The 23,915-nt window shown below is 39.5% G+C and overlaps 1 protein-coding gene across 1 annotated transcript; it reads left to right on the top strand.

The window, feature by feature from the left end:
- The first annotated feature begins 3,520 nt into the window (after positions 1-3,520).
- LOC109464268 (ATP-binding cassette sub-family C member 8-like) lies at positions 3,521-23,663 on the top strand. The gene is made up of 40 exons (XM_019761214.1): positions 3,521-3,579; positions 4,467-4,631; positions 5,609-5,763; positions 6,017-6,182; positions 7,159-7,256; positions 7,404-7,592; positions 7,812-7,868; positions 8,538-8,693; positions 9,043-9,195; positions 9,518-9,673; positions 10,241-10,420; positions 10,779-10,896; positions 11,118-11,158; positions 11,462-11,641; positions 11,902-11,976; positions 12,213-12,287; positions 12,435-12,519; positions 12,707-12,812; positions 12,947-13,045; positions 13,226-13,310; positions 13,501-13,581; positions 13,760-13,897; positions 14,071-14,171; positions 14,452-14,567; positions 15,256-15,269; positions 18,161-18,330; positions 18,579-18,648; positions 18,876-19,033; positions 19,936-20,028; positions 20,302-20,404; positions 20,550-20,663; positions 20,878-20,998; positions 21,273-21,403; positions 21,586-21,664; positions 22,106-22,214; positions 22,501-22,604; positions 22,830-22,879; positions 23,039-23,122; positions 23,301-23,363; positions 23,484-23,663. Exons 2-40 carry the CDS (start codon positions 4,499-4,501, stop codon positions 23,619-23,621), a joined length of 4,344 nt encoding a protein of 1,447 aa, XP_019616773.1. The 5' UTR covers positions 3,521-3,579; positions 4,467-4,498; the 3' UTR covers positions 23,622-23,663.
- The last annotated feature ends 252 nt before the right edge of the window (positions 23,664-23,915 follow it).

Here is a 23,915-nt window from a genome sequence, read left to right as displayed (position 1 = left end):
ATGCTTCAGTCTAGACTAAAGATAAACATTCTGTTACCTAGTACAAAAGACAAATCCTGTAAAGGTTCACCTGTCACTGGTTAAGGTGTACAGAACAACCTAGTACCTACACAGTCTTTGTTCATTCCATTAATGCCTAGCAACAGAAATGCCTGTCTTAATTACGCAACCATACAATTTTGACAACTGTAACTTCACCTGGCAAACAGTGTACTTAACCTGGACTGCAAAAAGTATTATTGGATACAGTATGGTGTATTTTACATTGGCAAATCCTTGCCTAAAGATATAGACTGTTAAGGACACATGCCAGCAGGTCAAATGGTTACTGTCTGGATTCTTCCCTGTCTGGTAAGCGGCCATATGATATGTCTTAAATCTGCCGCGTATGTGATGGCTAAATGCCTAGAAGCACTGCAAATCATGTACCACAAACTAGGTACATTTATGTTTTTAATGTGAAAATAGGCTGTGTTATAACGATGATAAGAGTCTCTGAGATAGTTTAGTATTACACACCTGCAAGGTTTCCTCTCTATCAGTAGCAGGATGTTCTTTTGAACATACTCTAATACTGACATATTTATTAACCCAATTTGGTTGTAAACAATTAGACACATAGCTTTTTCCTCGCAATGTTCCGTCTCCTAAACAGAGAGACATCTCAACAACAAAAGTCAAGGTCAAGTGTTGCAAGTGGGGAGTGGGTAATGTGCCGCTTGTCAGCAAATTTCTGGGGAAATTTTTGGCTTTTTTTGTACCTTTTTAGGGGGTTTTCTAGGGCAGAGGTAAGGGGGTGCATATTTGATATGCGAGCAGGATGGTAGGGGCCAACTAAGCACACACACAACACACGTCATTTTCCTGGTGACCCCAACTTGCTCCGGACCTTGACGCCTGTATTGTCCACTCCGCTGCTATTTATGTTTCGAGATCTGGCACCTCCATTGTTTGTGGGTCTTAGTCTAATGAGATCTGGTTCACTGTTACGTCTCAAATGCCGCCAGGGTCCTGAGCCTGACCTTGTGCACAATAGCAATTGTAGCCGACATTTCGCCGGCCAAATCTAGCCGAAATTCGCAGGGAAAAGGGCAAAACGGCAGAATTTCGACCAACCTGGGCCACGGCGATCCCAGAGTCCACCGGGCGGGTTGGGTTACTGTCCACGTAGCCATGGCCAACGTGACCATTACACAAATAACCTAGGCCGGGTCTGTCATTACAAATGAATACTACTGTAGCCTGACGAATGACGACTAAATACAAGAAAGTCTGCTCGAAACAAAGTGGGGTAAAGGTCTTGGGCAGGGGTATTTACCCCTCTTCTATCCGCACAACAAAAAGAACAGCCGCGCTCTTGTCCTTCTGACTGTCCCTGCTGCCGTGACCCTCGACCTGGGGGGTTAAGATCAACTGTTAAAGCCAAGAATGCAGTCTGGGGATAATGGGGCTTCAATGCCCCAGCTGCAAACACTCAGCTCGATTTTCTCACGTGAACTTGACTTCCCCCTACCCTTGCCAGAGATCGCAAAATTCAACTGCAGGAGCTGTTCAGACGCTTTGACCACAGACCTTGGCAAGCTAATCATCATAATACAACCCGGCAGCCAATGGCAACCCAATCACAGGCTGATATGCAAATGAGGGAGCCAGCGGAACCTCTCCACCTCAAAAGGCTTTGTTTTCCAATCAGGTATTCCTGTTTTCATCAAAACTGACCAACCAAAAACGTAAATATTGACAACCAGAGACAGGAACGTGGAGAAAACAATAAACTGATACCTAGTATTGTTATTAATTAGTAAACGGTAAGACAATACAATCCCACAAGGAGAAAAAGTTGGATGTCGTGGCTGTATATATATGTACTGCACAGTGCCCACAGCTGCCAAGGTCCGGAACCTGTGAGTTTCCTCATATCAGAAATAGCTCTCAGTCAATTGATATTGTCAGATTTGCTCACAGGTGACATTTGACCTTGGTTTTGCTGCTGGACTACTGGAATTCTTGCATGGATTTTGTTCATTTCAACTTAAGGACACCTGTTTTACATGCAAAATTTTTTCCATGTACACTATACAAGTACTGGAATAAACACCCGGCAGTGCCACAATTTGGGATCAAGCCCATTATGACCTGGAAATTACATTGTAGACTAGTATTAAAGAATAAGTCAAATGCTGCCCAAAAGTAGTTTTAGCTCCATCTTAAACACTAGATTTCTTGTTGGTTTAAAACTTAGAAATTGACAGTAAAGTAAAAATGTCTACGGAATCCATATCAAAATCACCTGATTTAGGTCAAAGTAAAATCTGTGCTGTAAAAAATATAATAACAAGTGGTTTTAACCCATCTTGCCCTCAAAACTAACAATAATCCCATAGGTTCAAAATTCTACAGGAGTCAAAGAGCTGAGCTTAGATATTGTTATGTTCATGTGGGCCCTGACACCCACAGTCATGGAAAGTTGTCACCAAGCCATGATGCCAAGCAAGCAAGCAAGCATCCAAGCAAGCAAGCAACCAACCAACAAAAGATTAGAATCAACATAATACACCCATTAGTAATAGTATGTACCAAAATACAATTATGGCAAAAATTACATAAAAACCTCATTCATAGACCTGGATCACAAATATCATCCACAAGTTCCAAAACCTCCAAAAACAATGAGATATTCAAAGAAGTTCCACTGCAGTACCAAGGAAAGCCACCAGGCAGCCCAAAATGTCTTGGTAGGTCTTTGGACCTATCTTTGGTAGGTCAAGACCATCGCCGTGTGCCAAATATCATATTATGACCTGGCCTACCAGGCTAAATCATTTTCTAGTATCCCACAGTCATAAATTTTTGCCTTGGAGCCCCCCTCCCCAAGCACTTGAAGTTGCACATCGATTAATAATTTGTGGAATATATATGGTTTAAAACAGTTAACTCCTAATTCAAGAAAACAGCTGTCTAACTCTAACCTAGGAAGGAAGCCGATAAAATCATAAAGATTGGCAAAATTAATTATCTGTTTAGAACTAGAAGAGGGAAGACCAAAATAAATTATTTTCTTGTCAACAAGAAAGAAAGTTCGTAACACATCAAAAGCTTGTACCTTGATCAAAGAACACAGCAGGCAAGCCCGCAGGTTCCTCATCTCCTTGGGTACCGTCTCCATCGACATCTTGGGTCCCAAAAGTTTCCTGAAGACGGGGAGTTAGGAAAATAAGACACGGCAAAAGACAAAGCTTCTGAGCAAAATGGCTGTGGTATCCCGCAGCGTGCTTCCGACAGAATAGGTTGTCTTCAGGAAAAATAATTAGTGCCTGTTTGTTGCAACCCTATACTCTACCTCAATTTCTATACAAAAGTCAATATCGACATATGGTACCATATCTTTTGTTTTTTAAATTTTTTAGAGGAATATTTTGAAGACTTTGGCATTATTAAGGCAAATAGATTACGATACGTTTGATAAATTCTTGTAAGGCTGTCTTTATGAATACGGCGAACAGCCGCCATTGGATCCTAATAAAAACATTGGGACATGCTAGCAGTGAGCTGTACTGATGATTGTCCTTGTGATTTTTGGTAAGTTTTCATTAGTTTCTGAATATCTAAACTTTCGTAAAATATAGTGAAGCTGTGGAGTAGGTTATGAAGCAGTGTTTGGCCATATCTTTATCCCGATCATGTTTAATTTTGGCAGGAATTGCCAAACATTTTGGACAGTGACATCATGATGATCAAGTTTCATCCTCATCATTTTTTGGAGAAGCCATCAACAGATGAGGTCCATTATGGAATGATGGGGCTGATGTGGACATTTTGCTAAATGTACACATTTCTGTTATAAAAGAATTGTTGTTGTTATGTTGTTTACTTATGATATTATGTACCATTGATATTTTAGAGAAAATCATGTTACAGTGAACAATCTTGTAGAAACTTGGCTGACCCCATGTTGTTAATGGATGGGTGCCTGCTATTTTTGGCTGGGATGTCTCCGTATTGGGTTGAAATGGCCAGGGCTGGAGGGCTGTCAAAATAGCTAGATTTCTGGCTCTATTCTTTGTATCCGTGAGAAAGAGCCAACGTAATAAAGTTTCAGATTGAATTTATAGGAAATGGTAAATGAAAATTCAGAGGGAGGAAGTTGCATTCTGAAATTGCAGGAATAAAGCCAAAATTATTAACGGGTGTGGTCGTTATGTTTGCCCTTGTCAACACTTACGTTTATTTCATCATGGACCGTTCAACGTTGTAATTACTAAGCATGACAAGCATATCTTTTATCTTTTCGCCTAAAACTACCTTAACATTACTTAATTAATTTAACTTGATTAAATGGATAAGAATCATTGTTATTCAGTAGTGAATGATTTATTTCAAACTTCTTTATTAAGTCAAAGGTCAATATCTATTGCAAAAAATTGATTGTCATCAATAATTATTACATGTCTTGTCTTTTTTGCCAGATTTTTCCAGGCCGACTTAGCAGATATCCGGCATGTTCTGCGGGAACCAAGCCAGCGGCTACAGCGTGGCCAATGGCACGCTGGATAACATGTGCTTTGTGGAAGCCATCGGGATCATTCCACACGTCCTGTTCCTCATCGCTGCCCTTCCCATACTGCTCCTGGGTAAGGGAAGGTTCATTTCTGTTGCAGGAGATCTTATCCTTTTGAGTGGTTTATGCACTGCCCCCAGCATGAATCAACTGCCTAATTCTAGTAATTGTTTACCAGTCATCTCTAATTAAGCAAGGAGGTTCAAATCTTGAACCTCCTTGAATCAAGCAAAAGAAAGGATCACTAGAATTTAAAGTTATGAGTAAAATCAGTCATGACCAGCAGACGGAATTCATGCGTTCATTTTTATCAAGAAGATCTAACAAATGCCTCGGTCATTGGATTGATCACATAAAATGATGATTGATATTTAATGCAAGTAGTATGGAATGTTGTCAGTATAGATTTGTAAATACTGGCATACGTATCAATGACGACTCATTTGTTTTCTAATATTTTTTTCATGAGGAGTAAAAAAAATCAAAATCTTATCTTAGAATTGGATGCAACTTTCTAATTAGATTGGAACTTTTGCCTCACATTTAACATATGATTGTACTAACATTTAAACAGAGCATGGTGTGTGGATATGGAAGCCAACACTGCATGGTCCTCCTGACATGCATGACTCCAACCAGTGTGGATAACAGTTTCTGAGGTAAGAACACTTCTTTTTGATATGCTCACTTGAAGTTTTAAATGTGTGCTAAAAACCAGCTGATTTCTATATTGTGTAATCTATTTTCTCATTGAGATATTCTTCTACTTCTGCCAGGAATGTAATTATGGAGTCAGAATTAAGACGATCATTGCAGTTGTGTCTAAAATAGTTGTCAAAACAAAACTCTTAGATTGCTGAGGCTTTCTCAGCAGAGGAAATCCCTTGGCACAAAATTTGTATCTGTCATGGAGTACTAGAACTCTGTTTTTAGAATAATTCCTATGAGTTGAGAAAATGATGAAGTTAAGTTCTTCTGTATATTGTCAAACTCTGAAAGGTAGTGATACAAAAAATGACTTTTTAATGTGCCATTTCATGTAACATACAGGATATGGCACAGTCAACATCAACCACAGTTCCTGGCTGCACTACCCCGGCCACAGCCTGCGCTGGAGCCTGACTGTCCTGCTGCTGTTCTTCCTGTCCTGTGAGATAGCAGAGGGCCTGCTGTCTGATATGCACTCTACTGCCTCATACTTACAGGTAAAATTAGCCACTATAATATTCTAAAACTCAGTAACACAGCTGCATCGGAGTTGATTTTGTTTTATTCAATAATTTTCTGTATCTGTGTATATTATAAATTATAATCTGTATAGCCTGTATAGACCCTGAGTAACAATGTGTTAAATTTTAATGAATCTTAAGATTCTATAACTAAATGTGGCTGTTTTACAAAGTTGTTTGTAACAATTAGTAAAGATGTATAAAATATGTATATGTTCTCCTTCCCCAGTTGTATATACCTTCGGGTGTAACGTTTGTAGCGACGTTAGTGACAGCAGTGTACTACCACAATGTGGAGATGTCCAACTTTCCCAAGCTTCTGCTGTTGCTGCTGGGATACTGGGTCATCGCGATCATCATGAGGATCCTCAAACTGTGGAACCTGTATGTACAAGGTAGGTCAAAACTATAGCAGGTATTAAAAATATTGGGTAACTCCAACTAGAGCTCTGTGGCTATGTGAGGCATGCTGTAGTGGGAATAACATACATGTACATGTAGCCCTTTGGCATGCATATAAATGTAGAAGAAAGGAATTTTCTTGCTATGTGATAGTACAAAATATTCAAGCATTATTACACTTATTATTACACTTAACGTTACTCATGTTATGTCAATTTCACTACATTTACTTTGAACAAAAGTCTATTCAGAGTTCACCTTTTTATACTTGAATATGATGTGTAGACATAAAAGACATTCTGAGAATTCACAACTACATCCGTTTTTGGAAGCCTTGTTTGGAGTAGAATTTGTATGTGCATAACAGTGTATCATTCTGTACTAATCTTGTTTATAATCCAATAAATACCCTTAAGCTTCTATATGTAGATTTTTCAAACATTTTGGTATAATGGTAGATATGGTCGTAGCAGGAAACTGCTATAACAGGATCCTTAGTTTCAATCCTGAAGAAGTTAAGCAAATATTTGACTATTTCAGGCCAAGGACGTGACATTTGTAGAGAGTGACAGCTGCTGCCTATCCAAATATTTCAGGGTTATACGGTCCCATGCCTTGCTCCCAGGTCAAACCTAGACCACCCCTAACTCTGCAATATAAATCATTGGTCACTTTATGTACTGTAATGTGATACTCAAGGTTCATAGATATTCAGACCTCATCTTGACCTACAGATATGCAGCAGTAACCTTTTGTTTACGCCAATTTTAGTTATGTTTTGATTTTACATAAAACACTTTTCAGGACAACTGGGTTGTTTCATACTACTAGTATTTTCCCAAGTATCTTCAAAATCAATACTGACCATGCTCATGCAGATTGCAGTTTTGAAGACACAAACAAGAACATTTTTCTTTGGTTATTTTGGTATCAAGGATGACTTGGCCAGTTGTGTATGTTGACCTTTAGGTCTGAATGCTCTCCATCTGCGTCTGGACCTGAACTGGCTGATTGTGGCTATCTACTTCCTGTACATCTGTATAGAAATCAACTTTCTTGTACAGAAGGTAAGAAATGGTTCCTCTATTTTAAACTGTTACAATGGTTTTGAATGATCAGACATTTTTAGTACTTTTACCTTGTATCGTTTAGAAATGTCCTTTAAAAAATGTAGTTTTTAGGTAAATTCAATGACAGGAAAATTTGGCTTGCAGAGATATGCGTTCTTCAAGCCGCCATCCAAGGGATTGGACATCCCTGAGGACCTACAGCAGCAGGACATGCACTTCCACCAGCCGTATGTCAACCTGCTGTCCAAGGTCACCTACTGGTGGATGAACAAACTCATGGTGCAGGGATACAGGCAGCCAATCAGCATGGACAACCTAGGGCAGCTGCCAATGGTAAGGCCTGTTACATTAAACTCATGGTACAGGGGTACAGGCAACCAATCCGCATGGACAACCTAGGGCTAATGCCAATGGTAAAGGCTGTTGTATTTACATGTACATGTAATTCATGATGCTGGAGTACAGGCAGCCAATCAGCATGGTCATATACTGTACAGTAGTAATTTTCAGTAAATGATCTGGAATTTAATCTGTTTTTTTCTGTTTCCGTAGCAACACAAAGCACAGGCAAATCTAGAAAGGTTCAAGAATGTCTACAAGAAAGAAAAGGTATGTTGTTGTTGTTAGATGAGTTGTAACAGTTGTTTTCATGAAACAAATTCATAACCATATGAAATTGGCACCTTGTACAAATGTATGTGCCTGAAAAGTAAAAATACCGATAACATGTATGTTTATACTGTTTAAGGATTCCATCATATCGTTTTTAAATATTTCTAGTATGTGTGCACTCAAAAATGTTTTTCATGATTGACTGTGTTCTTGTCCTGTGTTGACAAGCCTTGAATTATTCCTGACTTGACACAACCAAGTTGTCATGTGGGAAAATTCAGGGCATTTTGTTTCCCTTATGTTTTTTCCAACAGATTAAAATGTTAAGAATGAAATACAGAAGGAGTGGTCAGGACTTTTTGGTACAAACAAATGATTTATTTTTCCTATGGAATATGGAATATGCAATACACAGCATGTACTATACTTAACAAGAATATCCAACGTGTTTTTCGTATTATTAGTACTAATGCTGTAGGCTGAATCAATTCCAGACATGAGTAAGCTTGTACTTACATGTACATGTACTTGGTTCATGACTGGAGTAGATTGGTTGTATGCAAAGAACTTTGTCAACCATTGAATCACCTATCTGATTAAGTATTCATGGCAATCAGAGTTTTGATTTCATTGAGTTTTGGTAATAACTTGTACAACACTATTCAGGAGAGAGCTGCCAAGGCAGGACAGACCCCTTCCATCTGGAAGTGTTTCTTCAAGGCGTTTGGCGTGCCGATTGTGTACAGCTCCATCTTCCGTTACCTCGGTGATCTGTTAGGATTCATTGGTCCCCTGTGTGTTGCTGGGATTGTCAAGTTCCTGGTGGAGATCCGACAAGGAACCATTTCCTTTCATGAGTCACAGCAAGTGAAGGTGATTTCCATTTAATTTTGATTACTGGTAACTGTACATGTATGTGGGAAAGAAATGTTGACAATGTACATGCAACCTGTACATGTATGTGTGAACAATGAAGTGGGTTTTGTTCTGGTCCTTTGCAATTATATTATTATGAAAACCTAACACAGAACAGATGTATTTTTTATGCTCCATGTAGAAAAGAATAATTTAAAAGCTTCTTACTTTTGTATTTCTTTATGAATCAGAAGTTTAAATTCCATTCCTCCCATACAATGTGTAATTAATTCCCTGTCCCTCGTATTGCCTACAGGAGCACTATTTTGTTTCCCTGGAGGAGTTTATGGAGAATGGGTTTATCCTGGCGTACCTGTTATTCATGGCCACCCTGCTGCAGCACACCTTCCTGGAGATGTCCTACTACCTCGCCATCAAGGAGGGCATCAATCTGAAGGCTGGCATAGTAGTAAGTCATCTTAGTGTAGGATAAGCCTTCTTTGATGAGAAAAGTATACTGTCAGTCTTACTAATACATTGTAATAACTAAATTGATTGCAAATGAATGGTGGTAAGATGTTTTGTTTATTCACAAAAAAAACTCAAATTGGCCTCCTGACTGCTTTTCTTTAAGCCGTCTTTTTTCATTCATTTTCTACCTTCCATTCAGCCCTGGCCAATTGTATTGCATTATAGATTAAATATTGTATTTTAGTGTGGTTACATACAACCACTTTGCACGAGCCTTACATTTGCATTAAAACCCCATATTCACCCTCTCTCGCACACAGGGACTGGTATATGAGAAAACCCTTCGCATGTCTTCCTGGAGCCTGTCCAATGGGGACTGGAGCATCGAGCAGATCATCAACCTGATGTCTGTGGACGCCAACCAGATCATGCTGTTTGTATGGTTCTGTCCTCATCTCTGGGCCATGCCTGTTCAGGTGAGTGGAGATGGGAGACATTTTTGTCAGGGATCTTTCCAACAGTTTACCTGACAATTCAGTATAATAGCATAATACCACTTGGCCATAGTGCCAAGTGCTATTATGCTTGTGACAAGTGCTGCAGTTCAAGAATTATTGCATGTGGTTTCCCCTCTTTGATCAGGAACAGTCTGGACAGAACATTAAGCTACTGTCCACTGACTGTTAATTGCACTTGTCAAAAAACCAAGAGGAATTTTCTGGTACAATGTATACAATTTTTTTGTCTTTCATGATCATGTCAAGACCAATAGAAGAGTAGCTTCCCACTAAATAGAAGTCATTATGAAGCAAGCTTTAACTGTAATTTCCAACAAAAAAAGAAATTGGACTTACCCAGATTTTTGACTGTACAACTCCAATCTTTATCATGAAAGTTCATCTGTCTTGGTACTATTTGGTAGTAATCATAGTAAAAATGTTGAACTTTATTCCAATACAAGGATTGCACAGAGATGAAATTTTCAAGGACCACTTCAGTCTTTGTCAAGGAATCAAGACTGTTTCCTTGTTGTTTGTTTACAGGTTGTGATTGCCATGGTGATGCTGTACTACCAGATGGGTTACCCTGCAGTGATCGGTGCAGCCATCATTGTCGTGCTGTGTCCGGTACAGTACCTGGTGGCACGGCAGATGACTCACATGCAGAAGGACACCATGGACTACTCTGAAGATAGGTTCAAGAAATTCAACGAGATGCTCAAGGTAATAGACTTACTTTTAAGTTCTGTAGCTTACTTTAAAATACATGCTTAGTAAGAAGTGACATTATAAAAAATTCAGATTGACTACCACCATACACTTGCAAGTAACAGGCAAGTAACTGGCATTTTTTTCACTTGAAAAGATTTCAGGTTGACTCATTTTACAGTAGAAAAATTTATCAAAATCTGTTCTTACCACTTGCTCAAAAGCAAGAATACTGTAAGTGCATTTAAGTTCGCGAGATTTTTAGCTTCGCGATATTCGCAAACTCATCTCCTCGTGACCTGTAACATAAATGCACTTACAGTAGCAGAAATTATAAGCGGAGGTAATGAAGAAGTGTTGTTTCCTTCTGCAGGGCATCCGTCTGCTGAAGCTGTACTCCTGGGAAGGCATCTTCTGTAAGCTGGTGGATCGAGCTCGCAACCGAGAAATCAGCAGCATGAGGAAGTCATCTATCTATCTTGTCATCTCATGTGAGTTCTTGTGTTTATTGAAATACATGAAGCTAAAAACGATACAAATCAGGTGCGACAGACCTTTACTTTACAAACTGTCATCCCAAACAGCAATGTGTCATCAGCATGATAATAAAATCAAGAATATTTGCTGGCCTGTATGAAAACAAGGCATTGTTAGCCTCTAGATTATGATTGTGATTATGATGTCTTTCTAACAAATATCTTTTGTTTTCCAGTGTTCTTGACAGCAGCTACTCCAATCATTGCAACAGTAGTGGTAAGTAAAACATTGTACTTCTTTTTCTACTTCGTCTAATATAATCAATGAGTGGAGAAGCTCTATGTGACACCTTGCATACAGTAATAGTATAACATGGATTGTTCATATGCTGGTACTGGGGTTGTCTGTAGTGCTACTAAGATTGCTACAATTTTTACAAAATATCCTTTTCACTCTGCACACTTTTTTTGGTAAATGCCATTAAGATACACGGATTACTTTAACACAAACAGCCTACACATAATGAAATGTATAGAATACTAGTATCACTTTTCAGTAACCATCCCTGTTTTCTCCCAGACCTTCAGCATCCATCACTACATGTCTGATGAGGCCCTGACAGCCGGCAGGACCTTCGCCACCCTGGTCCTGTTTAACATCCTGGTGGTCCCTCTCTTCAACTTCCCCATGGTGGTGGTGGCCATGGTCAATGCCATCATGAGTGCCAAAAGGCTCAGGCCGTTCTTAGATATCCCAGAGGTAAAGTCTTAAATGCATCGATGAAGGTTAGATATCCAGGCAATAAGATATGCCAAAAAACAGTTACTCAAGCAACTGGATATGATATATCATGTGATGATCATATCCAGATGCTTGAGTAACTGTTTTTTGGTGAAAGTCCTAAATGTTTCACTCTTTTAGTGAATGGATTATACAGTTCTTTGTTGCACAAGCTTGAAATGCCTTGTCACAGTCTATATTTGCATTGTCACACTTTATTTGTTTTTCCCTGTGATTAGGTGGACCGTGGATTTTACCTGACAGGAGAGGATGAACATGAAGATGCACAGGACGTGCTCATCACCTTGCTCAGGGTCAGTTTAGGTGTCAAGTTCAGTGAACAGGTCAAGTTTAAAGGACAAGTGTTCATAATCAAAGGTGGTACCAGATTCTTGGGCAGAGATGAGTTGTGCTGCCCAAAGTAATCTGTATTGTTATGTTGCAATATTAAGATATGGAAAATAGGAACATTATATACATGCGTATATGTATACAGTTACTGTAATTGCTTGATCTTGCAATACCTTAAATGTCTAGTGCTGTTTTACAGATGTCTGGCATCCACATGAAGAGCATCAAAAGACAGAAGTCAGGCAAGATGGTGCCAGACAACTTTGTACTGGAGGTACAAAAAGAAATTTCCTACAAATACTAAGAAATGAGACAAGCGAGATGTGTATTTAGGAGAACGCAATTTTTTTCATTGCCTGATGTGCCTGATGTTACTGATGGAATTTTGTTGTACACATTTTTAAAACTTGTCCTGTTTCAGGTTACAAATGGACACTTTGCGTGGGACCTGTCATCCGATGCACCAACTACAACACTTTATGATATCAACTTTAAAGTCCCTAGAGGTAAGTGTCCCTGTCTATATATAGAAGAAACCGAAATGAAATTCTAATGTCAATTAGTAAAAAAATTCATGCTTATAAAAATACTTTAGTCTTATTATTATTTCTCCTAGCGTACATGTTATTTGTCAATACATGTTGTGTGGATGTAGACAGTGTCAGTGTCTATTTTCATTCATCTGTTTTCTAGGTGCCCTGACTCTTGTGATTGGTCCCAATGCTGGTGGGAAGACCTCCCTGGTAAACGCTATACTTGGAGAGATGAAGCTACTGGCTGGGGATGTGGCCTGGTGCTTGTAAGTAATGTTACACATTCCACATACAAGTTCCTCTAGTTTCAGCTAGATGCCAACACATTGGGTAGTGGATTTTCTCACATTTCTGTTCATGCTACATGCTCTTAAGTGTTGTATGTCTTGACCTTTTGTAGGGAAAAGAACAAAGTGTCCTTCCATGCCCAGAAAGGCTGGCTGTTTAATGCCAGGCTGAGGGACAACATTGTCTTTGGACAACCTTTTAATCAAGCCAGGTATGTTGACCAAAATCCTACATACTAAACTGTTACAGTAACATACTCACTGTCTGGTTAATCGTCTGTACTAAACACTAAGTGATTTTTTTCATGCTATCCAAACCCACTGAGGTTATGCCTAATCTTTATAAGGTACGTTGAGTTACAGACTTAAGCCTTTTTATTGTTTTGTTACAGATATGACCGTGTCATCTCAGCTTGTTCTCTACAAGCAGATATCGACATCCTTCCTCAAGGAGATCAGACTGAGATTGGAGAGAGGGTGAGTCTGATCACGAGTGACAAATCAGACATTGTTTTTCTAAGATTATCAGTGTCCTTTCCTGAACTAACACTGGAGTAACTGCGATGGTTCACACTGCTCCACAGGCAATTATACCATACTTAGTGATACATGTTCTCTATTGCAAGCTGGCTGAATTTTTCATAAAATTTGTTTCTCTGTGTCCCAGGGAATTTGGTTGACTCCAGGGCAGAAGAGACGCGTGAGTGTGGCCAGGGCCATATACTACAGCTCTGACATTGTCATTCTGGTAAGTTCAAAGTACAGAGGCTGTACTTGCAGAATTTTTTTTATTTTTCTGTTATAATGATTGTTACCCTGTTGTATTCAGTACCTAGTATAGGCTGGTAATATAGCTTTTGTTAGTCAGTGTCTGACATTGAAGCACAGCTTCGTGACATGTCTTCTCTACATCCTACTATTCCTAGGACGACCCTCTGTCCTTCCTGGATGTACATGAGGGAAGTCACATGATGCAGGAGGGCATTCTGGGTATGCTGCGGGAGGAGAATCGCACCGTCATCTTAGTAACCCACAAGCTGGAGTATCTCAAAGAGGCAGATAATGTAAATATTTTTTCTCCTACATGTATTTGATATTCCTACTTATGGTTTTCAAGAGATCTTGTTCTATTGCCTCATGGTCATTTGAAGATTTGCCTATGGTCCCCTTTGCGTTAGTTCTGTCTCTGTGTTTTAAGGCATAATAAAGTGTATCTGTTGACTGTTTGTTTTCCCAGATTTTGGTGATGAGAGACGGTCATGTGACCCACCAGGGTACGTTTAGTGAGATCACCACAGAGGACCCGTCCCTGTATCAGATGTGGAAGAACACCATCAGGTGAGGTCGTGAACCTGTTTGACTGATTAGCAAGGTTTATGTTATGAGTGAAGGGGTGAAGTCTGCCATCTCTGATGGTCATTTTTCTTAGCTTTTAGCATGCTGAGTTGTCATGATTGTAATGATCTGGAGGAACCTGAGTGTTAAATTTTATATATCAGGTTAATCAACAGCCAATCATTACATTGTTTTACCCTACTAGTATTCCTCACTGATTTAAAAGTAACTATAATGTCTTAGTACAGATATTATTGTGTTAATGGGTTGGTTTTCTGAACAGCTCGCAGGCTCAGCAGGAGGAGGAGGAGAGGAGGAAGGACCAGCGGGGGCTGGAGAAGAAATATCTCCGTCGCCAGGCAACCAAGACACACCACAAGGAGGAGGAGGACCTGTCAGGTTGGAACAAATAGTATTAAGTCTCTACAACCTGTTGTTCAAGAATTTGTTGTTCAGTACATATCAATATCATTAGTACTACTCAACTCACTGCCACAATTGATGACACCTACAGAAATACTGGACATTTTCACAATGTTTACCTGCCATTCATTAGTACTGTGATTCTCTTTGATAGCACTCATGTTCTGTGTAAAGAAGCATTATTTTTGAGCTGTATTTTCATTCAGTTTTTTTACTACATTCACTATCGATTCACTGTATCCTGAATAGTGTGATTCTATGTACTAACCTCTCCATTTCTGCCCCCCTCCCCCATCAGAAGAACCTGTACATCAGCCCAGTACACCAACCCTTTGTATACCAAAACCAGAAATATATGTTGGCAAGTTCAAAGCCATTTGATACATATCATTTCAGCTTCTTCAAGTTGTATCATTCTTTAGTGTATTTTCAACTATTTTGGCTTGTTACTTATTTTGGGGTAAAATTTTCATCATTATCATTCTTTGTCCTCAGCAGACAAAAAGGGCCGCACCCATGAGTTATACATTGGCAAGTTGCATCATTTATCGTGATTGTATTTAATGTTTATTGCACATCAGACTTTTAGAATTTCATTTCATTTTACTATGCCGGTAAATATGGTAATCATGACCCCTTCCTTTATATTCCGGCATGTTTGCAGATGAAGAGAAGAAAGTACATGATGTCTACATTGGCAAGCTCATTAATTGTTTTAGTTAAATGTGTATTTTCCTTTTGCTGGCAACATTTTCTCAAGTTGTATTGAAGTTACATTCTAACCTTTCTGTCCATTTCTTCACCTTGGTATCACATTGATGGTTCTGTTTCCCTCTGATATCCACATCATTCACTCATCCACACACCAGATGATGACCACAAGGTCCACCATGAGGTGGTTTCTATTGCGGAAGTTCCCATCAAGAAGAAAGACCAGGAGGACAAAGACTCTGGCAAAGGGTCCAGTGTGTCATCTCAAGACCTCCTCAGTTCACCAAGTACTGTTCTTCTGGCATATCCATGTTGGTCACATGTTCACGTCTTGCATTTCAGCTGACTTTTAGACTAATCCCGTCTTCCGTACCATGTCTTAACTTCTTTGCACATTTTTATGCCCTCTGTACAGTAGCCAGGACTTGTGTTTGAATGAACGTTAGTCAAGAGTTGCTTGTCACATTTCACAGTCTGATATTTTAAAGGTACACAAAGATTTTATCATCAGCATCTCATTATCATCATTTGGCACTCAGAAAGCAGAAAATTAAGTACAAATCATATCATTTCTTGTGAAAAACACAACATGTATTTGAATTGTGTTTAAAGACTGTGTAGCCTGGGTGCCATCCAATTTGTAACAGCAAAAATTTGGGGGTTGCCGTTACATATCTTATGGCACCCAGGGTAAAGACTGTGATATACAGTAGCTGTTAACGTTGTTGATGATTGTGACTCTGACTGTCAACTCTGAAGTCTTTTGAATTTAGACAAGTAGCTGTAGTATAGTTTAGAAAACTGTGCTACAGAACCTGATTTAGATTGCAGTGCTTCAAGTCTTTTTTCAACTGTGGTGTCTTTTGTATCATCCTACAAAATTGTTGTCTGCAACATGTGCTGATGAAATTGTTTTTTATTCCAGTAATGACTTGCTGACAGTAACGTTATATGTTTCAGTTGCATCTTCAACTGAAGTAATGATGGTTTTTTACATGTCTTAATGTTGTTTGTACTGTCTCACCAGGATATTAGACTAGTCTTTCAGAGGACAGTACTAGTATGTAGGAGATGCTGTGCAGTGTGCAGTGTTCCTATGTTTCATTGTTGTTCTTTTATCCTTACCACTACCCTTATCCTTATCACTACCCTTCTACCGGTACTTGAGTCCGATTCTCCGAAGTCTATGTCCCATCCTCGGATAAAAACTCTAGGCCATAGGTCTCATGTCAGAACCAAAATAAAGATATTTGGCAATAGTATTACAATGGGTTTCATGCCACAATTAATTATGTAAAACCGGTGTATTATAACAATCACAGAACTGCTTGACAAATTTGAGACATGCATATGACATTTACAGTTGACGTAGTCTTTCACTTCGTTTCCTCCATGCTTTCCTCTACCTCTCCCATGCTACACTCTTCTGTCCACACTCTACCGCTGTAGCTGCTGAAGGTAATTAACTCTAAAGCTATTAGTACCCCTTTCTGAATATGGTTTTGCCCTGTCCAATCTAGGAGTAGTACTTTACATAAAAGTGAACTAATCTTGTTAACTTTACATCTCACCCAACAACTATTTATTAGTGCTAATTTTGTGTTTTTTCACAACCTGACAATTTTTCATAGTATAACCCAACAACATAATTGATAAAACCATATTCTTGTACTACTATCTACATGAATAGCAAACAACAAACTAAGACAGATGCCATGACAACTGCTTTGCATTGCAAACTCTCACAGAGGCTAACACTGTGCATTTAATTGCAGCTGCTGCAAAATTAGTAGCCAGTTTGACTGTACAAAGACTAATTTGCTTCTAGTATGTTCCAGTCGTCACAGAAATGGAAAGTTCTTTGAAATACCCTCAAGGGTGGATACTGAATACCCCTTTCACTCTGGGACACTTGGATCATCTACTGTCATTATATCATATCATCTAATTCATTGTATTATGTGCTGTCATTATACCATTCCACATTGCATCAGCACAAAATGTCATGATTATATCTCCATGTTTTATCTTTTGTTCACGAGTTACTTGTGTGTCTTTGTTTTATGTGTATTAACTATGTTGAAGTGATTTTCCTTGTGTTGTTCATTATTATCACAGTGCAATGCTATTAGAGGGATTGCATGATCAACACAGTCGTAGCACATTTCATATATACCTTCAAATATCACAGTATTTTTAGAGTGTACATTTTTTATAAGTACATGTACATGAATAAGAAGATATTTATGGTCCAAGACATTTTAAAGACCAAAGCCAGTGGCAATCTCAATACTACACAGCAGTGGTTCCAGAATGAACCTATGGGGAACACCCCACCTTTTTATTTCAGAGGAAGCTGAGAAGAAACAGATGGCAAAAGACGTGATGTCAGTGCCCATGTCTGCCTACATGACGTACATTTTGGCAGGCGGCATTTTGTGGGTGGTCATCCTTCTGGTGATCAGTATTCTCAAGCACGGTGTGATGGTGGCTGGAGACTTCTGGCTAGCTGAATGGTCATCACTGTGGATGAATGGAACGGTAAAACTACACATCAACATTAAGAAGCATATTGGTGAAGCCCGCTTCAGTCTTTAAGCGTAGACTAGCTTCTTTTGCTAAGGGTACATGTACCACATCTTCTCGCTACTACAAATGTTAGTTGCACACAGTATCTTTGACTGATAAAGAAAGTCCATAGCCATAGCGTGTTTCATAGAAGACAGTATTATTTTTTTATTATCACAGTCACAGTCTTATGGAAGTCACAACTGTTACACTGTCTTTGCCCAAGATAGATTGAAGAAATGTGACATACAATTTCATTGACAGGCTCTTACTGACAATTGTATTGGCAGGCTCTAACCGAGGATGAGTGGCATTACTACATCTACGGCTACGTTGGACTGTCCTTGTCGGGAATCTTCCTGGCATTCCTGGCGTCCGTCATCATCGTGCTGGCAGGAGTCCAGGCCGGGAAGAACCTGCACAAGAAGATGCTGAGGAGAATCATCCTGGCTCCAATGAGGTAGTACTACATGTAGATCTTTTCATCAATGTTGTTCAAATACAATGTGTCTATCAACATTCAAATCCAACCTGTTACTTACTAGTATTGTTGATATTAAGAAATACCCTCCCATGGGTTGGATTTTCCTCCGGCCTTTGGCCATTGGGTCAATCTGACTCACAGCCAGCTGGTTCCTTGGGTAGTACAGAATACACCGTGTTGTATTCTATATTTACACATTAATAATGGTTCAACTTCTTCTACAGGTGGTTTGACACAACTCCATATGGACGCATTCTCAGTCGCTTTTCCTCCGACACTGCCACCATTGACCAGGTAATCTTGGCTTCATACATTTACTAGTATTGTATGTTTCATATTTTCTATTACCGAGTATCTCGTTTGCTGTAGTTTTCTTCTAAGCTGTGTTTGCCTGTGGGTGTCTGAATATTTTCTTCTTCAATGGGTCATTCTATCTTTGCCCTTTCAAGTCATTGCCTTTAGTGATTTAATATTTTTTCTATTTTTTCTGATGTTCTGTTGTCTGCACCTTCCCTCTGTAGCAACTCCCGACGACTGCAGAGTCCCTGATCCGAACCTTCCTCCTGTGTGTCGCTGCCCTCCTGGTTAATGCCATCGTCACTCCGTACTTCCTCATCCCTGCTGCTGTCATCCTCCTCGGCTTCTACCTGCTGCAGAAGTTCTTTATCCAATCCTCCAGGTAGACTGTCCTGAATGTTCAATATTTTGTAAGCTAACGATTAATCTGTGTTTTGTTGTGATTTCTTTACTGTAAGGTGGGTTCTTCAGCAAAAGTTTTTTAACTCAAAGGTATTTTGTAACCTAATAACTGTAGTGTCAGAAAAAAATGTAGTTAGAAAGATGGTGAAGTTGCTTTGACCACCACTGAACTTTTGGAATGAAAGATACATTGTAGGTCTAACCTTTATCTGTGTTCCATACATGCAAAATACTAAATGAGAGAACATACTTTTAACAATGGGTGATATCTAGCAATCACACACATTTACACGGTCTGGTGGATAGATATTAGCCATTGTTGTTACAATGTGCAAGCTAAGACAATTTGTGTGCTGTGTATTGTGTACTAACAGACGTCTTTATGGGGCTCTGCTGTCTTGCACAGTGATTAGTAAAAGGTATGTTCTGTGTAGGGATGTTCAAGAGAAACCAAAAGCTAGGCAGTAGATTTTGATAATCTTTGTTGGTAAAGTTTGTTTGCCCAATGTAAAGCAGGATTACATGTAACATTAGATAATAGATAAAAGGTCAGACTCTTTTATTTTAACAAAGTGCCACGTTGGCTGCCTATTTTTTCATTTTTCTAGAACACCCCTAAGTGATTTGTGATTTTCTGTCAGTTTCTCCCTATACCCTGCTTATCAGATTTGAGTTGCTTTTTCCACACCAATTTTTTGCTTGATTCACCAACTTACATATATATGTACAGAGTCTGTCCCCCTCTTTATGGTTTGAGCAAATCCCCATTTTAAGCAAGATTCCACTATTAATAATATTTCTTTGTTTGGCCTGAAACCAAACAAAAAATTGGCGTGGCCTTCTGCATTCTGTTGAGTAGTCTTGTGTTTTGTTCTGTTACAGGGAGTTGCAGCATCTGGACATCCTGACTAAGTCCCCCATCCTGTACCACTTCTCTGAGACACTGCGGGGGCTGTCCACTGTCAGGGCCTACAGGTCTGTGTGTCTGCATGTCATGTCATGATTCCTTTTGACAGTTTGCTTTTTCATCTTCTACAGACACTACTAACTTCTAATACTTTCTTCCACTGCAAATAGTGCATTCAGACTGTCTCTTTGAACATCAAACATGTTGTTACGCAATGGAGAAAGCAAATAGTTTGCCCCTTTGCTGCTGCTTTTTTGTTGAATTAAACAAGACTGACTGTGATTCATATTGTTCTGTAGAATATTTTTAGGTTGAGTATTATGTTTCCTGCTGTTGTTTAGGGATGAGAAGCGTTTCCAACAGAAGCTGAATGATCAGATTGACCAGAACACCCTGGCCTTCCTGTTCCTGAACACTGCCAACAGATGGCTGGGAGTCAGGCTGGTGAGTCCCACTATTTACCTTTCCTGTCTTCTCTTCTCTTTGTTTATTTACATCATTGTTCATTGCAATGTACATTTTGTACCCATTCTCACAGAATGCTATCATGGTTACCATGTTATACAATGTTTTCTGTGACATTGTGCAGGACTATCTAGGTGCGTTTGTGGTGTTGTGGGCTGCCATGTGTTCCCTGGCAGTGGCTGTGTACAGTGACCTCCCTGTGGGACTTGTGGGTTTGGCCCTCACATATGCACTCATGGTAAGTAATGTTAGCAATGTCCCTTGCTTGCCTGTCCTTCCCCCATTCCCTCCAACCTTGCTACTGCGCCCTGTGGACTAGTAAGTTAGACTTCATACACCAATAGTGACCCTCTTGTACATTTTTTTACTAACATGTTAGTTATAAATCATGCAAATTGAGTGACTTGTCATCTGTTATACTTTGCTATATCTGTTACTTTCTCAAATCACAGGTGTCCACTTACCTGAACTGGGGTGTGAGGAACATTGCAGACATTGAGATGCAGATGGATGCTGTCCACATGGTGTCCACCTTCTCAGAAATGCCCATTGAACCTTACAGGAAGGCAGAGGGTAAGAACATGTAATTTAAGACTTTAAGTGGAATAGATACATTGACTGATGAATAAAACTACACTCTGTAAGAAGAGCACATGACATAGTGCAAAGGTGTCTGAAATTTGTTCTGATATGTCCCAGTATTACATACACCATACACTACATAATTTTTCATCTGCAGATTTAAGGGACATGCATGGTATTTGCTCAGTATTAGTCTCAGTACTATGATACTGAACACCTGTCATTAAGCAGTGTTTACTGTACAGTGATTGTTTATTTCTTCCAGGTAACGTAGAGCCGCACCGTGAGTGGCCAGGGCGCGGTGAGATCGTGCTGGAGCACCTGTCCACACGTTACGCTCCTGATCTGCCCGCTGTACTGAAGGAAGTCGACCTCCGTATCAAGCCTGGCGAGAATGTAATAAACTTTAATTAAGCCTACCGAAAAATTAAAATATTCCCTGGAAATAACAAGATGGCATGTACAGTATATACAGATTCAATGTAGTTTGGAAATTCCCAAACTCCTTTTGACTACTACATACAATAAACAGACGATCTGAAGTTTGTGAATTTTGTTTTGTAATTGTTATTTTCCAGGTGGGCATCTGTGGTAAAACTGGCAGTGGCAAATCTTCCCTCTCCATGGCTCTCTTCAGGATGATTGACAACTTCCAAGGTAATAGTCACCAAAGATGACTTCTCTGTACATGTGTCCGCTTAATTAATGTATGGTAGTCCTGTATTCAACATATGGTTGTCATTCAAGGATACTTATCAGGGACATGTAGAGGGTTTGCATGCCAGAAAGCAAATCAGCACCATGGAGATGAAAACTTCACTGGTTCAAAAAAAACTTCAATGGAAAGCAAACCAGCACCATGAAAAGGAAAACATCATTGTTTCTATGGAATGCAATTCAGCACCATGGAAAGGAAAACTTTACTGTTTTCATGGAAAGCAAATCAGCACCACGGAAAGGAATACTTCACTGTTTCCATGGATTGCAATTCAGCACCAAGGAGAGGTAGAAATATGTATTACTAAGAGTCAACATTTCAAGGTATCTGCATTCTTTAGTGAATGGAACTGCAATGACATGTCCATATTTTCTGTCCAGGTAAGATAGTGATTGATGGGATAGACATCTCAGACGTCCCCCTGAGCACCCTGAGGTCACGTCTGACCATCATCCCTCAGGATCCCATCCTCTTCAGCGGAACTATCAGGTACAATGGCCATACTTTCTAAGTGTGTAAAACACAGACAATACCAGTGGGCTAGTCCATTGGTAGCACTGTGTATTATCTGTGTGTATCTGTATAGCTGGTATTACCACCCTTTGGTGTAACATACCATCGCAACTTGTGCCAAGCAGATAAGCAATGTATAAGTCTTGAATGTGACTCAGTTGTGGAATCAAATTTGACCTACCACATGCAAAGTGAGCATTTTATCCACTAGGCTATTGCTATGGTTAAGGTGATGTTATTTCATGAAAGCTGTTGGTTTCAGGTTTAACCTGGATCCAGCGGGACAGTACAATGACAAGGAATTGTGGGATGCTGTGGAGATCGCACAGCTGAAGCCTCTGGTTGTCTCCTTCCCTGAGGGTCTTGGTAAGTCATCTATCATGTTTGTCTCTTCCATACAAGGGAAGGGAAAATCTTATCCCACTTTGGTGCCTTGATAGCTTATGTTACGAGAAAAGCAAAGGGACTTTGTATGTTCAACGCAGTGCTACAGTAATATGTTGTACCAGTATGAGATTTATATGTTAACAGTTGATGTATTCAGGTTTGAGAGAGCTTCCATGGTCTGATGTCTTTATTTTTATTCCCCAGACACAGCAGTAAGAGAAGGTGGCTCTAACTTCAGTATTGGGCAGAGACAGGTAAAAACCATATTTTTATACTATATCATTTTTTGGCTGTATTCTCAACCTAGAATGGCTTCAATAGTAAGAAGTCTTGGTACACTGTAGACTAGATTGAAATGTCATGTTGGAAAGATATACCTACAGTTATCATTCCACTGTTCTTCACTCATGCAGCTTTTCTGCCTGGCCCGTGCCTTTGTCCGCAAGTCTCGTGTCCTGGTTATGGATGAGGCTACAGCACTAGTGGACATGGAGACTGTGAGTATATATAGTCAACCTGCACAGGATTGCATGTTTTACTGAAGTCCTGGCAGCGTTTCTGTTCTGATTTTGAACTTTTTACTTCTTTTTCAAAACTGAGACTGCATTCATAAATACCTTATTTTAAACAGCATTCCAAGAGATTTCAACTGCATATTTTTCTCTTCTATTCCAGGAAGCCGTGCTGCACAGAGTGGTGAAGACTGCCTTCACAAGCTGTACTGTCATCACTATTGCTGTGAGTAGCCATTTCCTTGTCATTGCTGGATTTTAGTCTCATTGTGTCTAATCCTTGCCCTTTAATTTCATACAAAAATTGTGTAACGGTACTTAAGTTTTGTTTTGTCTTTGCCCCTAGCATCGTGTTGAAAACATTCTTGAATGTGACCGCGTGCTCGTGTTTGGTGGAGGTAGAATCGTGGAGAACAACAAACCTAGCGTTCTTCTGCAGCAAGAGGACAGTATCTTCTCTTCCTTGGTCAAGGCCAACCTATAAACAACCAGCCACTTTGTTCAACAGAATTGACAGATTTTGAGTGTGCTATGCCTATGTTATCTGTTTCAAGTTGACCACTGGTGATATTCGAAGCTTATCATAAATTTGATTAAACCCCAAAAATGTAATTCAATGTATGATGTTGATTGTAATAAGTCTTACTACCAGTAACTCGTTGCATCACTTCAGTTTTCACTGGTCACCATAAGCCATGCCTTTACTAATATTCTGTCTGCTGTAATCCTGTTGATAATTGTATGGGGACTTCGTTGATACTAGTAATCAAGGGAATTG

This window comes from Branchiostoma belcheri, unplaced genomic scaffold (assembly GCF_001625305.1).
Source record: "Branchiostoma belcheri isolate BF01 breed outbred unplaced genomic scaffold, Haploidv18h27 scaffold1, whole genome shotgun sequence".
In the NCBI taxonomy this organism is placed as follows: Eukaryota; Metazoa; Chordata; class Leptocardii; order Amphioxiformes; family Branchiostomatidae; genus Branchiostoma; species Branchiostoma belcheri.
The sequence above is the reverse complement of the archived record's forward strand: the minus strand, read 5'-3'. Positions and strand labels throughout refer to the sequence as shown.

Bases quoted from the DNA above. Each gene is read 5' to 3' on its own strand.
- LOC109464268 (XM_019761214.1), top strand. From the start codon at position 4,499: ATGTTCTGCGGGAACCAAGCCAGCGGCTACAGCGTGGCCAATGGCACG. The intron at 7,593-7,811 runs GTAAGGCCTGTT...CTGTTTCCGTAG, and splicing joins ACCTAGGGCAGCTGCCAATG to CAACACAAAGCACAGGCAAA. The intron at 21,665-22,105 runs GTAATAGTCACC...TTTTCTGTCCAG, and splicing joins GATGATTGACAACTTCCAAG to GTAAGATAGTGATTGATGGG.